At 30.8% G+C, this 17477-nt stretch overlaps 2 protein-coding genes across 12 annotated transcripts in view; one reads left to right on the forward strand and one right to left on the reverse strand.

Moving 5' to 3' along the window:
• The window catches only part of LOC139513629 (POU domain, class 6, transcription factor 1-like), a 29453-nt gene extending 22587 nt beyond the window's left edge, over window positions 1-6866 (forward strand). For 7 of the 8 annotated variants that reach the window (XM_071302296.1, XM_071302290.1, XM_071302294.1 and 4 more), the window contains exons 7-10: window positions 930-1110; window positions 2565-2742; window positions 3689-3909; window positions 6307-6564. In XM_071302296.1, coding sequence (XP_071158397.1) covers window positions 930-1110; window positions 2565-2742; window positions 3689-3909; window positions 6307-6431 — 705 coding nt within the window. In that variant the 3' untranslated portion in view covers window positions 6432-6564. Of the gene's footprint in view, window positions 1-929; window positions 1111-2564; window positions 2743-3688; window positions 3910-6306 lie in introns of all 8 variants that reach the window. The other variant, XM_071302293.1, reaches the window with a different exon arrangement.
• An 8098-nt stretch (window positions 6867-14964) lies between these two features.
• Window positions 14965-17477, reverse strand: part of LOC139513658 (sterol O-acyltransferase 1-like) — a 33066-nt gene continuing 30553 nt past the window's right edge. For 2 of the 4 annotated variants that reach the window (XR_011662492.1, XR_011662491.1), the window contains 2 exons: window positions 15363-17123; window positions 14965-15195 (listed from right to left, as the gene is read on the reverse strand). Coding sequence is in view for 2 of the 4 variants with exons in the window: in XM_071302350.1 (XP_071158451.1) it covers window positions 17043-17123 (81 nt within the window). In the remaining 2 variants the exon portion in view is untranslated. Of the gene's footprint in view, window positions 17124-17477 lie in introns of all 4 variants that reach the window. The other 2 variants (XM_071302350.1, XM_071302349.1) reach the window with 1 other exon arrangement.

Raw genomic sequence — 17477 nt, forward strand, 5'->3', positions numbered from 1 at the left:
TGGTATAATAGTACAACATAAGAGCGAACTATAAAAATCAGTTGAAAAAGGCTTAACTCATCAGATAGACAAAAAATAAAGTGGACGTGGTCCGGTACTTATACATCCCGACACAAAAAGACACAATGAACATGTACGGGACAATACTAGTATTACAAGTCAAAATAATTATAAGGGGGTCCCTAGGGTCATTGTACACCCTCATGTTTGAGAACTTGGTAACGATCAAGATCCCGACCCCTAAACCATATATATTGATGTATGGGACATTATAGCAAATCATATGAAATATAGTTGGTCATGTGCGTTGCTATTGAAAACCTTGATAAAATATGAATTATTTCCCTTAATGATTAATAAATTAATTGAACATAAATGTACAATAACATATGAATGTTTAATGTTTGTTCTTTTAAATCTTTAAAAATAGCTGAAGCAACATTGCCACAGTTTTCATAATTTTGTTTGCCTTGGTTTTTGGTTAACTGCCTACAGTGCTTACAGCGCTTTGATTTTTCTAATTTTAATGCCAAATTAGAGTTTTGAGCCCAATTTCACGGTCCAATGACCATAGAAAATAAATGTGTGATAAGGGCATCCGTGTACTATGGACACATTCTTGTTAAATTATTAATTCATTACTTCCCAAATTATATCTGTTTTATAATTATACCCAAGCAAGTAAGTTAGGGTTATGATGTTTTTTATACTTCACATCCATTGGACTTTGTTGATGATCAGGTTATATTTAACAGATTCATTTCATTTTCATTTAAAGTCCTTTCAAAGTTGACTCATTAAAACATCTTGATTATCAGAAGAAATCTAATTTAGGAACCATTGTTTTTCTCAGAGGGACATGTATCCTTACATTGAATTGGGGGGCAGTCATATTGGCATACTTAATAAATTTCTTTTATTTTTTACAGGTATTAAATCCCTTGACATTGACACCTACCGTCACCTCATCGTCACACTCATCAATGAACGGTCAGTCACGACAGACATCATCTCCGACAACACCAAAGAGATTATCATTAGTATCACAAAGTCCCACATCAACATCTACCATTGATGGTTTACCACCGAGTGTCAGTCAATTACTTCCACGTAAGTTCACAACGTTAAAATAGTTGTTTTATTAAAAATACAATTGAAAAACATAAGTCCAAATTTTCTCTAGTACAATGTAGTAGATCTTATTAAATTTTAGGTAATATTGAGGTATATGATGATGAATGGGAGATGTTTTTAACTTTTTATGTTTTTAAAGTTATGTTCTGTATTGATGAAAAGAAAGGTTATTTTCATCCCCCCATTTACCAAGGTATGTGGCATTAGGTTTCCAGTTGATTAACTTGGTTGAAGGTAGTTTTCCATTTAAATGGAGAGAAAATGTCAACTATACCATAAAAAGTCATAAATCCAATAAAAACTGACAGCACATCACCATTGTTAAAAGGGAATGATAAAAAAAGACAAACAACAATAAAAACAAAACACTACACCAAAAACAAAGGATTGAGAAACAAAAACCCTACCAAAACAGACTACACAAAATATGTCGGACCGTCGGACAAATCCGGTGAATAATGGATCAGTCTGGTAAAATTTTGTTGAATTCCAGTCCGAATGTACGGTGGTTTTTTTTCATGGATTTTTCTAACATTCTAGCAAAATTGCCAAACGATCTCAAATTCATTTTCATCTTTATTATTCATCACAGTGATGTTTATTTTGTTCAACCGCTAGCTTTATGCTGAAAATCGCCAACCAGTAATGTGTAAATCCGTGTAAAAACATATCTGACTGTCAAAAACAACAATGGCTGCCATCATTGGCACAACCGGAAATGTAAATAAAACCGGATCAGATTCTGAGAACGGATAAGGATAATTCCGGGTTTGCTGATTAAATACAATAAATGAATAAAAATCCAAGCAGATCACACAATTTAGCTATGAAATATAAACACTAGAATTGAAAACCAAAAGATATATGAAAAAGAAAGAAGAAACAGGAAGTAATATTTTATACAGAAACTCTAAATTATGTTTAGTTCACAAACATTGTCAAAATCCAATAAAATGGGACATTACTCTTCACTGAAATGCATTCAAACAATTGTGCACAACTTTCATAACAATATACCCTCTTGTTACATCATTTTGTTTTTGTGCATTTTGGGGAGGAGTAGGGCACAACAAAGTCATATGTTTGTTGTTTTTTGTTGTATAATATACAACATGTACAATTAGATGTAAAAAAAATTGGTCTGGTAAAATTTCATTCGGTCTGGTAAAGCTAGGATGCTTACCAGACCGAATGTCCTGTAAAAATAAAATTCATTCGTGTAGTCTGCCAAAACCCTGAGTGAACTCATATGCTCTGGAAATGTTAGCATTCCTGCTCGACTAGTGGCACCTGTTAATTGTTAAAGTACAGTGATAAATGAAATTCATAAATGACATAATGGAGGAAAAAAAGGATGGGATTGTGGTTTGGAATACTGGAACATATCTGTAATTGACATCTCTATATATCAGTACGTTTAAATATTTCAGATACTGTAGGTAACTCTACTGAGAGTACAACAGTAGATGGTATTAACTTAGATGAAATAAAAGAATTTGCCAAACAGTTTAAAATCCGCCGGTTATCATTAGGATTAACGCAGACACAAGTTGGTCAGGCATTGAGTGCTACAGAAGGACCGGCATACAGTCAGTCAGCTATCTGCAGGTAAACACTTGTAATGATCATGCTTTGAAAATATAAAGAATAAAAGGATATGTGGGGTATATGTAAATGAGATGGCAAAAAAAAAAGAAACAGTAGTATACGGGTGTTCAAAAGTCATAAATCAATTGAGAAAAAACAAATCCTGGTTACAAACTAAAACAGAGTGAACCGGGTTTAATGGCTAGCCAAACCTACCACTTTATTACAATGTTTAAAAAAATCGCTTAAATGACAACACTATGTAACAGAAATACATCAAAAACACACACAAGAACATTCATCACTGAAACACACAAACAAATAATATAATAGTCAACACAACATGCAAACCACAGAACAACAACGGACATGTTCCATCAACTACAGACAACACAGGATATCACAAACAGTGTGACACCCTTGTGTAACTAACATGCAATCTCAAACTTTATAGTTTCTTTTACAATACTTGTCAAAACAATTTTCATGACAATGATGGTATTGAAAGGCTATTTTATAATTATTTGGACCACAAACGATAAGATTTTGTCAAAGAATTTAAAAGAGAAAACCAACAAAACCAACAGCCTGAATTATGATAAAACAATAAACAAATCATAGAGAGCGAATAACAAAAACAACTGAATTACAGGCTCATGAATTGGGACAGGCACATAAAGCATGTGCCAGGGTTAAACATTTTTACAGAAAAAAAGACTGTAAAAATCAGTAGGAAATGGCTTGACTTATCAGATTGGTAAGAAGCACACAAAGCACAAAAATAAAGACAAAAGGTACAAAGTGCTGATCTAAGAATGCTCCCATTTATAGCTGAAAGCTAGTTCAAAGCCAATGACAACTTATGAATAAATGAAAGTATCAATCAGTACAAATCCAAGAGATTTAATGTTAAGAGGTTTATGTAACAATTGACCTGATTATAAAAACTAATATTTTTTTCTTTCAGATTTGAAAAATTAGACATAACACCAAAAAGTGCACAAAAAATAAAACCTGTTTTAGAGAGGTGGATGATGGAAGCTGAGGAACGATATAGAAACGGTGTCAATAATTTAACAGATTTTATAGGTAGTGAACCATCAAAGAAACGCAAACGACGGACATCGTTTACACCAGCTGCGTTAGAAGTATTAAACAATTTCTTTGAAATAAACACACATCCATCAGGTAGGTTTTAGTTAATGTACAAGGTAATATATTTCAATATGCAAATGGATGCTGTTTGGGAAATAGATTGTGACTATTGATGCCTTGTTGGATATAGACTGTGATTTACAAATGTATCCTTAATACTGAAGGAATAAATGTATGAGTCTAACAACAGTCAATTGATATAACAAAGTCATTGTTGAAGGAATATTACAGTCAGATATTCTGGAGCCTTTGAGTTTTAAAGGTTTTTTAGCTCACCTGGCCCGAAGGGCCAAGTGAGCTTTTCTCATCACTTGGCGTCCGTCGTCCGTCGTCCGTCGTCGTCGTCGTCGTTAACTTTTACAAAAATCTTCTCCTCTGAAACTACTGGGCCAAATTGAACCAAACTTGGCCACAATCATCATTGGGGTATCTAGTTTAAAAAATGTGTGGCGTGACCCGGTCAACCAACCAAGATGGCCGCCACGGCTAAAAATAGAACATAGGGGTAAAATGCAGTTTTTGGCTTATAACTCAAAAACCAAAGCATTTAGAGCAAATCTGACATGGGGTAAAAATGTTTATCAGGTCAAGATCTATCTGCCCTGAAATTTTCAGATGAATCGGTCAATCTGTTGTTGGGTTGCTGCCCCTGAATTGGTTATTTTGAGGAAATTTGGCTGTTTTTTGTTATTATCTTGAATATAATTATAGATAGAGATAAACTGTAAACAGCAATAATGTTCAGCAAAGTTAGATTTACAAATAAGTCAACATGAGCGAAATGGTCAGTTGACCCCTTTAGGAGTTATTTCCCTTTATAGTAAATTTTTAACCATTTTTCATAAATCTAAGTAATCTTTTAAAAAAATCTTCTCCTCTGAAACTACTGGGCCAAATTAATCCAAACTTGGCCAGAATCATCTTTGGGGTATCTAGTTTAAAAAATGTGTGGCGTGACCCGGTCAACCAACCAAGATGGCCGCCATTGCTAAAAATAGAACATAGGGGTAAAATGCAGTTTTTGGCTTATAACTCAAAAACCAAAGCATTTAGAGGAAATCTGACGTAGGTAAAAATGTTAATCAGGTCAAGATCTATCTGCCCTGAAATTTTCAGATGAATCGGTTAACCTGTTGTTGGGTTGCTGCCCCTGAATTGGTAATTTTGAGGAATTTTTACTGTTTTTGGTTATTATCTTGAATATTATTATAGATAGAGATAAACTGTAAACAGCAATAATGTTCATCAAAGTAATATTTACAAATAAGTCAACATGACCGAAATGGTCAGTTGACCCCTTTAGGAGTTATTTCCCTTTATAGTCAATTTTTAAATATTTTTCGTAAATCTTAGTTATCTTTTACAAAAATCTTCTCCTCTGAAACTACTGGGCCAAATTAATTAAAACTTGGCCACAATCATCTTTGAGGTACTTTGTTTGAAAAATGTATCCGATGACCTGGCCATCCAACCAAGATGGCCACCACGGCTAAAAATAGAACAGGGGTAAAATGTAGTTTTTTGCTTATAACTCTGAAACCAAATCATTTAGAGGAAATCTGACAAGGAGTTAAATTGTTAATCAAGTCAATATATATCTGCCCTGAAATATTCAAATGAATTGGACAACCGGTTGTTGGGTTGCTGCCCTCCAATTGGTAATTTTTAAAGAAATTTTGCTGTTTTTGGTTATTATCTTGAATACTATTATAGATAGCAATAAACTGTAAACAGCGATAATGTTCATCAAAGTAAGATCTACAAATAAGTCAACATGACCTTAAAGGAGTTATTGCTCTTTATAGTCAATTTTTAACAATTTTCATTAATTTGGTAAATTTATGTAAAATTTTTACCAAATATTTTTCTCTGTTACTAATGGGCAAAGTTCATTATAGATATAATTGTAATAAGCAAGAACTTTCAGTAAAGTAAGAACTTCAAACACATCACCATCACCAAAATACAATTTTGTCATGAATCCATTTGTGTCCTTTGTTTAATATGCACATAGACCAAGGTGAGCGACACAGGCTCTTTAGAGCCTCTAGTTTGTAATTTATTTTTATTTTATCTGAGTTTTAAAGTTGCTACAAAGAAGAAACCTGGCCAAAAGTACCTTAATGTTGATTTTATATGCCAGGCATGTGTGTTGTCGACATTGGACTCATTAGTGTCACTCTATATCTTTGAATGGACAACTCAAATTACTGTATTAATATAGATTTTACAAATCATCTTGAAATACATATGTATATGAATATAATAACTAAAATATATTTGTAATCCTTGTTTAACAGAAATATTCAATTTGCCAGAAATGTTTTAACTTGAATACTGCAATCATGGGATGTAAAAAAGTTAGCGAAGTTTTCTTCTAGGATTGTTTACTACTAAAATTAAATTCACTCATTTCTTTATTATTTTCAGGTGCTGAGATGACTGAGCTGTCAGAAAAACTGAACTATGATCGAGAAGTGATTCGTGTCTGGTTCTGTAACAAAAGACAAGCTTTAAAAAATACAATAAAGAAATTGAAACAAGAAACACCATGATAATTGTCTCAATACCGTGGTCACAGGGTACTTAGAAATACATGTAATAAGCTGTTTCTTATTAACAGTCAACATATAGTCATAGAATGCAAGTCTTCTACAACAACCATGGATAGTTAAATTTTATTAACTTCTATTAATATCAGTTGTAGTGTTAAAAGCATCCTGGATTTATTGAAGTTCAGTAGTATACTTTGCTTTACTGGTATAATTATATTGCCCACAGAGATAGCAGTTGAAGAGAGACTTGGGAGTGATGTTTCCAGTATCAAATGCATCAACAGTTGTTAAACTTTGTGATATTAGTAACACATGAGGGACACATCTCTGGACTATCAGTTGTTTAAATGGACTCGGAATCTCTTTTCACTAATTTTTTTTAATGAACAAAAGTCATCATTGACAAAAAACTGTTATCAGTTTATATAAAAAAAATACTACATTTTATTTTATTTCACTACATTATTATTTTTTCTCAAACTGCCAAAAAAAGAACTTTTCTTTCAGTTAAAGAAATGTATTTTCCTATTTTGAAATAGTCACTTTTTCAAACTATGATCCTACAATCATAAATTAAGATAATTGATAACTACATAGTATTTAATCCCAATTTTGATCTGCTGATGTCCACATTATTTTAGAATGACCTTAAATGGTGATTAGTCTCTTTGTATGATCACTTCCATCAAAGTTTTATAAATGTAGAAACCATAAATATGGGTCAGAGGCCAACAACAAATTGTGCAATATCTAAGGCATGTACTAATAGCATTTATTTTTGAGTTTTATTCAAACTATAAGTGTAGTCTAATGTATGCATCATAGTTAAGACTTGTTTTGTATAGGTAGAACAAGCTGTGTGTTTTTTTAATTTATTGTGTTCAGTTCTTATGGAGCAGCTATTAGAATGTCACAACTTGTAAACATCCTAAAAGGAAAACAATGTCATCCAACAATTACAATGTGAAAACATTATCCTTTAAGGACAACAATGTCATCAAACAATTACAATGTGAAAACATTATCCTTTAAGGACAACAATGTCATCAAACAATTACAATGTGAAAACATTATCCTTTAAGGACAACAATGTCATCAAACAATTACAATGTGAAAACATTATCCTTTAAGGACAACAATGTCATCAAACAATTACAATGTGAAAACATTATCCTTTAAGGACAACAATGTCATCCCACAATTAAAAAGTTTTTACTTAGTGTATAAATATGTTACACTAATGGTACAATAGTCCCAGACTAAAATCAATGCCAAATATTATTAAAACATTTACATGGTAAGAATTGTCTTGCTGTGGTTAATAGGTTGTCACAGATAAGGTTGTCTATGATTATTTAAAGTTATAATGTGTACTTCTAATATGTTACAGTAATATTTTGATTATCAAACTTTTTATTGAAGTGGCTAATGAAAATGTTAATATTGTTTTCTTAATAATGATTGAATTTGTTTTATCAATTGCAAGACCAAAGTGCTTGTCCTTATAGTATCTGTCAACACAAAACTACGTAATTAAAAAAAGGTGTAGGTTAATTGATCACCACAATACCATAGGTACCATCAAAAGTAAACAGATTAGCATGTGACTGCTGTTGTGAGGGGGGGATGGTATATGTAATGCTCACAAGTTAAGTAGACCTTATTGATATTTACTAGCTTCCCTAGAAATGGATACTTTCAAGACATCAAAGTTGTAATTTTATACAGCTGTTATCATAATGCTAGCAAGGTAAAGATTTGGTTTCTTGCTTGCTTTGTTTGTATTAATGTTAACTCCGACTACTTATATAGTTTGCAGATGTCTATCTTTATTACAGTGCTTGAGCAAATTTTAAAACAAACACAGCAAGCAAGCCAGCCAAACAAACCTTCAACTTGCTAGTATTATGATAACAGCTGTAAAATACAAAATTATTACATAGCAGTTGAATGTAAACAAAGAAGTAAAGAATTCAGCTGGAAAAAAGTAAAAGTAAAAACTGATCCATGGTGTTGTGTGTTTGTTATCAGTAGAAACCTATTGAAATTAATATTTTCCATTCTTCAGTAAAATAACTGAATATACCATTATTTTGTGTTCAGCATGTTCAGTTGATTTAGACCTATTTGTGATATTATACATTGGTCTCAGAAATTCTAAAATGAATTCATCAATAAGATTGACAATATTAGAACATTGTCTACAGAGATTTTATCGTTGTTATTGTTGTTAGTGTTTATATACATTTTATAGTACAACATTGTTAGAACTTTTTTATTATTTATTATTTTGGTCAGAATTTGTTATAAGCTTATACATTTTATATATAAACTATTTCATCATTTTCATCATCTTTTTGTGCAATATGAAATTAGCATTACTTCATAATCGTCCTTGTTAAAAATAAATCAAAGATTTTCATAAGATAATTTGTTAAAACTTAATCATGTACTTTACATGGTACAAGATATTGCAAAACATGAGTAAATATGTTACATTTCATTCATATCTTGTTGGTGAAATAAAACTATTTTTTATTGTTTGAAATTTCTTCTGAAACATAACTTATTATTTGGCTAATAACTACTTTTTGATTTTTATTGTTAGATGAAGATTTAATGTTGCGGGTATACTTTATAGATTTTTGTATCTTTTTTTCAGATACTGTACAAATTATCAAACTTTGAAACATGTCACAATGTAAGATTTATACTGGCATTTTACGTCATGCATGGTTTTGGGATTCAAAATCATTTCTGCTAATGGTTGCAGAATTTTTGGACATGAAAACTTAAAAAGTACTGATACAATCAGATATGTATTTATAGACTTAATTGAAGTCATGTTACAAGCACAATTTTACTTATTTGTATATTTACAGCATAACTTTAGTAAAATTGTAATTCTCATTCAGCTTAAAAGGCAGTATGAAGTTGTATTTTATAATTTGTTTTAATTGAATGTATTATTATACAGTATAGAATTCAGTGTACATATCCATTGTATTATTTATTTTAATCCATTTTAATAGTGCAATTTCTCGCATTAAATTAGAAAATTGCAAATTTAATGTAGCTTTTAATTTGTTATAAACACTTTTTTATTTTAAATATTTTTTATATAGTATATGTGAACAGAAAATCCATTCTTCCAATTTTGTGTTTTACTGGACATTTCTTCCTTAATTCTCTTTATTTTTATCATTCCACTATTATTTTCCACCTTAATGATATTTATTTGTCAATTACAGATTTTGTATCTTTATACCTCTATAAATTAATACCAAAAATATCAAGATAAAAATATTATGTTTAAAATCCTTTTTTATAGATCACAATAACAAAACAGTAACAACAAGATTCATCAAGTAATATAATTACTTTGTATTATAACTTAATATTCTGTTGTATGGAGTATAAGGCATTTTAACAACAATTTTTAGACCCCTGTACCAATACTTTTTGGCCCAAATTAATGATGATTATTATGTTTCATAATACCTGTTGCAGAAGATATAAAAGCAGTCGAAATAAGAAATTCTGTACTACTAATAAACAGATAAATTCATCTATTTAAACAAGTTTTTGTATCACCATTGTTTTGTTTGTTTTTTAAATATTTGCATTTTTATAAAGAGAATATGAATCATGACGGGTAAATTTTATACTGTTAAGTAGGGGAGGGGGGATAGAGTTACGAAATCCATTAGATAAATGTGTTAAGTATTACTATGGAATATAGATCTGTGTGGAAGTCTAGTCAGTTTTTAGTTTCAGCTTTTTTGAATATGTGGTGCTAAACGTTGTCAGTGCTTTTCATTGTTAATGTCTTGTAATGATGTTTAAACCATCTCATTAATAAATGTAAAAATAGATTTGTTTTATCTCTAGAAAATACAAGTTGTTGATGAAAAGGTAGTGATGATATGGTGTATCAATTCATACACAAAATAACTACTGGCACACAGAATCAAATCATTTATTGATGCTATTCTAATTAAAGTCAAATAGGGGCCTTCAACATGGAGCAAAACTGTCACCTTGCTGCAAGAATAACACCAGTTACAGGGGAATTGTAAAAAGTTGATTATTACTATACATTTATGCATTATGAACACAGCTGTGAGATAATATGAACAATCAACAATATATATCAGCAATGAAATCTAACAAACTTTGTCATTAAAGTACAACAATACCACGTTTGAATGCATAAACATTTAGACCACCATGAGCACAACAAGATATGCAAGATAACTTTGCAGGAAATTACATATAAACGAGGCAATTAAGACAATTGGACTGCACAAACATATAAAATAAATGAAATGGATCAAAGCAGGAAAATAAAGTAGCACAAATGAGAGAAGTAAGTTCAACAATAAATATGCAGAACTGAAAAAATATAATACACCTTGAGCACATGTTATATTTTTATAGCTCCTGACAGCTTGAGAAACATTTAAACAACTATAGGGGGAACAACAAAATATATGTTGACATAACTTTGTAGAACTTTCTATTTCAATATGGCAAATACCTTGGGAGGACAGCATATAAACAATTTCAAAAAACTTGACAAAAAAAACTGGAAATAGTACCTCAAAAATAATATGCCATAAGGGTTAAATTATTAAAGTATACACCTGAAGGAAAGGATACTTAGCTGCCCTTCAGTCCCACAACACAAGAGACAAACCACTAACATAAGAAAAGAGAGGATATGCATCAATTCTTTACACACAATCACAGTGTCACATCTTCAGTCTTCTTGTTGACTTCATTTTATAAAATTATGACTCCAAGAGGATTGAGAGATTGCCATATACTTGGTTGTTTACTTGAATAATGCATGCAGATGTTCAAAAGGCTATTGCCAGATTGACATCACCCCACATATATACATATTAAATAAGTTTGGACTATCTGGATTTCTAATCAGAATATTCCCTATACTACCAAAATGATAGAATGGCAGTTACCTTTAATACCTAAATGACAAATTTATATATTGATTTCGTTGTGTACCTCAAAAGTCAAATGCTTTCCTTCTCTCATGACTAATATATATATATATGTAATGCTGAAAATGAGGAAAAGTATAACCAATACTGAGTAGCTCTAAGGGCCATGTAATCTTATTCAATCACACTGCATAATCTTCTGTTCTAAACAATTCAGTCTGATACTATCATGAAATCAAACAGAAGGATGAACAGACCAAAAAACATAATGCTCTTAAGTGGGGAATCAAAAGTGTGGAAAACTGATTATTTAAGTGAATTTTTTTAAGTCCAAGGACCATAACTATGATCAAAAATCGCACTTGATCAGTAATTTGTCATGATAAAACTATATTCCAATTATCAAATCAATGACTTGCAAGTACGAAGAATCAAAGAGCTGAAAGCTCTGAAGAAAAATGACGCCACTGTCTCTAATATTGGGATAGTTTTTATGCAAGTCTTGATTTTCACGTACCGTAATTAGTTTAACAATGCAACATGTATCGTGAGCATATAATTGATATTCGTATATGTGTGTGTGTGTGAAGTGAAGGTGACAACTGGCTGTTTTTTTAAGACAAATGAATAGGTCAAGACTAGCTGAATTGTACAAATAAATACCATAGAAAGGCTTGTATATTTCTCACTGGTACATAGTCTGAATACGGGTCCGTTCGCGTCCATTCACGTTTGCGCCCACTCATTTTCACCCCCTTTCACTTTCACACCCTACATGTTCGCACCCAATCTTAATTGGTTTTGTGTTTAATAACTCTGTAAGCAAGTGTTTTCTTATAAGTATAATTGTTGTCATTGTCTCAAAATAAAGTAAGACAGCAATTTTTTTTTTGTGTTGAATAAATCTTAATCATGTTTTGGATAGGGTATTGCTAAAAATAATAATAATCCTTTCTAAATAAAGTGGTATTTTGTTAACGTTTTATTTTGTGTTGAATAACTCTTAATCATGTTTTGGTTAGTGTATTGCTATAACTTGTTTCATTGACTTGTTTCAAAATGAAGTGAGATTCTGACTATGTTTGTTTCCGTGTGTTGAATAAATTTTATCATGTTTTGGTTATATTAGTGGATTGCTATATTTTGGTGTCTATGTTTTATTGTTTCGTTGTTTCAGATCAATGGGACCAAGCTGTTAAAAAAAATTATCTTTTGTGTTTTTTCCTTTAAAATCTTCAATGTTTTACTCATACCAAGCTATAAATACATTCAGTATTTACACCAAAGCAATTTAAAACAACAACCATGATTTTCCAATTATTCAACTTGAATTTGAATTAAAATTGGGCACGAATGAGTAGAGTGTGAATGTGCGAACGTGTAGGGTGCGAAAATGTATTGGGCACAAACAGACCTGATACAACACAGTCTGAACCCCCTTCTCCCACAAAATATTAAGTAAATAATCTTTTTGTTACTGCTATCAAAGGTCTAATGAAACTCAGATAATTTCAAACATTTTGTCAAAGAATTCTAGTCAAACCGGCACCTAGTTAAATTGGCACCTGGACAAATCATCACCTGGTTAAAATCGACACCTGATATAGTCAATTCGTCACCCATGTTAAATATATATTTTTAACAGTATTTTAAGCAATAGGGTAAAAATAAGAAAGGGCTTGCCAGAATTTTTTTCAGTATTTAAGCAAAAAGAGTTAAATACTAACTTTCACATTTTTGGGTGTTCATGTACATTTTGTATATATTTATTTTTCTCAACTAAATGACTTTTTTGGTGTAGTTTTAATGATATATATATATGAGTAGTCCAAATAATTATTACGTCTGGCAAGGCTTTTTTAATTTTATTCTGGAACACTTTCCTATGACCGCAAGGCTATATTAATTTTTTTTCTGGGACGCCTTCCTACGAACGTCGTAGGAAGGCGTCCCAGAAAAATAATAAAATAGCCTTGCCAGACGTCATAATTATTTTGACTAATACATGAGATATTGGGTATTTTTCTGCATTATTTTAACCAGTTGAGCATTTTACAGGATTGTTGGTTTAATGCTGTATAAACTTTACTGGAAAAAAAAACACCTTAAATTTGCTAATTATTTTGCATGAAAGATTGATTTATTGAAAGGGACTCATAGTTTTCCATTTTATTTTAATAATTGACTTGTTTTTACAATTACACAAATTGTCTAATTGTTAAAACAACAGCTTTGGTAAGGGCTTCGTTGTTTACCTTTATACACAACATTATTATATTCACTTTCGTTTCGTTGTTTACCAAAATACACAACAACATATTCACTATGTACTTGGTAACAGTAATTAATTAATTGAATAGAAAATATTATAACAAATATTATTGGATGCCGAATTGACGTCGAATAGGTGCCGATTTGACTAGATGCCAATTTAACCAGGTGACGACTTGACTTGTACGTTTCAATTCCTCTGCGATCGTTTGCGGTATTTTCTTGAGAAAATCTATTTTCCATCATCAAAGAGAAGAAGAAACTGCTTTAAAATGATTCTGGAACGCTTCATGATTGTTAAAATAAGTTTAATTCACTCAAAAACAATTTTAAAACTTGCGATGTTTAAGCAGGAAGTTTCCAAAGCATGTGTAAAAGAAGAAATTAACCGGTGAGAGTGAAAATCCGTATATGACAGATATCCCTATAGTACGACTTTGAAAGTAAAACAGTTCAATCCTTTTGTAAAACAGTCTTTAATATACCTTTCACATTAATGTTTGAAGGGTCTTAAGCTTATTCAAACCATATAAGTCGGTATGAAACACCAAAACGGAATGAACAATAACCGATTACGTTTTGTAGTTTACAAATTCTAAAACTGGTTTCCGTCAAACTACAACACTTTGTTCGAGTGTAGTGGAATTCAAGTAGAAACCAGTGTAAACTGGGTCCTGGCTGATTTAATACTACACAATGATGCATAATGATAACACAAGCAGATTCCAGTTTGTATGGAAAATAGTAAATACGAAACCAAGCGCGGTAGGCAGAGAAATGAAATGAAGTTCAGGTCGGCAGTTATGGAACAATGACTGCGTCATTTTCCAAAATAAGCGTGGAAAATTGATTTGCCGGACAGACAAAAGGAGTGCAAACCGTGGACTAAAAATACATATCCTGTCATATATTTTTGACAAAAAATACACATAAAGCCATCATGAAGATAAATAGATTTGACAAATATCTCTTGGTTTTAAGTATGTGGTTTTAATTGCATCTATTCCAGCTCCACATTCCTACTAATTATTACATAGTAATTGCCCCCACCTTAAAAAGGTGGAGACAAACATTCTCAATGGAAATGAGATGTGCCACAGTAATACAACTGCATACCAAATATCATCAGTGGTTCCCCTGAAAATGACCTTATCACAAACTTAAACAAAGTATTATCACTGTCACCACAGAAACATCACCCCTTAGTATGGTGATCGTTTTGGATTATAAATAAAACCAAAATTACACTGAATATCCAATCATAATCCAATAATATTTAAATGACAAATAAGCATTAATTTTGTAAATAATTTTTATTCTTGAAAAAATAGGTACATTATTGAGAAAATAATCTAATGAAGACAGCACTGCATTGTTATAAAGTTACTTTTCGTAATTAAATATTCATGGAAGACAGTCATTCAATATTGAACAACAATATAAAAGAGTTTTTGTGTGACTATACATTATTTGTAATATCGTGTCAAATTTACTTAAAGAGCCAAGCAGAAGGAAGACCAACAATACACCTTATCACTATTTGGAAATTTGTCCAGCTTGAATTTTTGACGTCATACAACAATCACTTTTCCAATTTGGCGTTATATTTTCTTTTATGAGGTCAAAATTTTACAGGAACTTTTGTGATGTCCAGTAAGTGGGGGACAAATAGTGATAAGGTGCATGTGTAATACACGAGTTTATAGAGACAATAGGCCATTATCATAATTTGTTGGGATTTTTCTTTGCCTTTAAGGTTAAATGCAAGTAATGAAACAATGAAGAAGTGGTATATAAATTCATGAAGAGATCATTTGATAAATACAAAAATATAATTCTCTTGTGGTTATTATAATATTATTGCACACGGAAGACAAAAGTCAAACATAAAACCAGCTATACATACATATACATCAATAAGAACATCATAATACATAAAAGTCAATTGAATACATCACTAATAAATTTATGTACATTTTAGTAAAATTATAATATGTAACTTTTTCAAACTAGTCGTCCCAATGTCATTTCTTTGACAAGAGGCACTCGTTTATTAGAGAAAAGCAAAAATAAAATAAAACAATACTAGGTATTTTGATACAATATCTTGAAGATATAAATTGTTAACTATTTCTGAAAATAGAAATTTAGTGGTATTCTATGACTGGAATTAAATATATGTTTTACACAATGAAAACACAAGATAAAACTTTAACAAAATGTGACTGCATTTAAATAAAATCATTTATAATAGGCAATTTCTGAATAGCTGTATGGATGACAGTATTATTTTAACCAGGAATGAACAGGCTAAGAATGGAATGTGCTTTATTTCAAAAACACACTACAATAAAGAGAAGCAATATTGTACCATCTTTAAAAGGTTGCCATGGTAACTGTATTATAACAAGTTATCTTTTAACACCATATACATAAATAAATTTCTCATATTCATACTATAAGTAACTGATTAATCATATTACATATCAGTATTTTATACTGATATATATATTACTTTTAATCTAAAATGCAAACCATGTATAAATTGCATAAAACATGACTATTACCATGAAAAGTAAACAATACTGATAAGTAAATATCTACAAAAATAATGACAAAAACCAGTCACTAATTGTACCAAATCTACAATCCCCAGATATAAACATATTCACAAACAAAGACATGAGCATGCATATATTCTCAAAAATATACATGTAATGATTTATCGAAAGACAAATGTTATAATGCCAGTCCAATAATAATTTGGCAGTGGTTCAAGTTTTTTAAGTGACAAAAATCAAACATATCACCAATGGATCACTTCTGGATTCTTGTTTAACAATGGATTAAGTACTGAAAATCTGAAAAGTTAATGTTCCTATTCTGGACACAATGTACCTATTCAGATTCTTTCAAACACTATTCAATTTTCAAATGACAAAGCTTAAATTAAAACCAAAGTTTTCATATTTTTTTTTCATCTTAATTACAATTATGGAAAAGCAAAAAAGATAATGTGTCTTTTCACAAAAGAATATCCTTTTGTTTAATCCTAAATTTAAAAAAAAAAAAATATCATACACGATTTGAGTTCAACTGACAGCTAGAAAGATTTTACTCCTCATATGCCACAGAAAGTTGTGTATCAGCTAAAAAAATCAAATCAAAAGATAAAAAAAATCTTTTTAACGTTAGAGGTCGTTTTGACCTTCACCATGAATGCATAAACATTTGTTCAATAGAATTACGATACTTGATCTAATGAAAAACACTGGTCATATGATTGTATATCTTTATGCAGACATAGAGAGAATCCTGAGTAAAAATCTCATATAGGGTTTGAGAATTCAATTGTTCATCAAAACTGTGAATCCAACTATGGTGACTTCAAATTATTTTCCATGGCTTCAAAATTGCAGGTCCATGATCTAGGAATCAGTTTATCAAAGATGTTGTCCTGAAAGGATAAAATAATATTTTAAACAGGTTTCCAATCAAATGGGACATTAAATATGATGCCTTGTGTTGAAGAACTACCATGCTCTGAGCATGTCAAGAAACCCTAGCAACAACTATTTGAGAGGACATATCTTGTCAGTTGCAAGGCAAAGTTTCTGTGCCTATCCAACAAACACATTTATCTAATGACAGCATTAATTTCCCATCCTTATTCCAGACCACCCACATGGTAAAATGGTATTGCAAAAATAAAAGAATCTCTACATTTCTTTCCTGGGTTTGACATATAACCTAAATCATCTTTAATTAACACTTTTTTAGTATAACTTTTTTTTTGCATTTTTCATGTTCT

Source organism: Mytilus edulis, chromosome 2 (genome assembly GCF_963676685.1).
Source record: "Mytilus edulis chromosome 2, xbMytEdul2.2, whole genome shotgun sequence".
Lineage (NCBI taxonomy): Eukaryota > Metazoa > Mollusca > Bivalvia > Mytilida > Mytilidae > Mytilus > Mytilus edulis.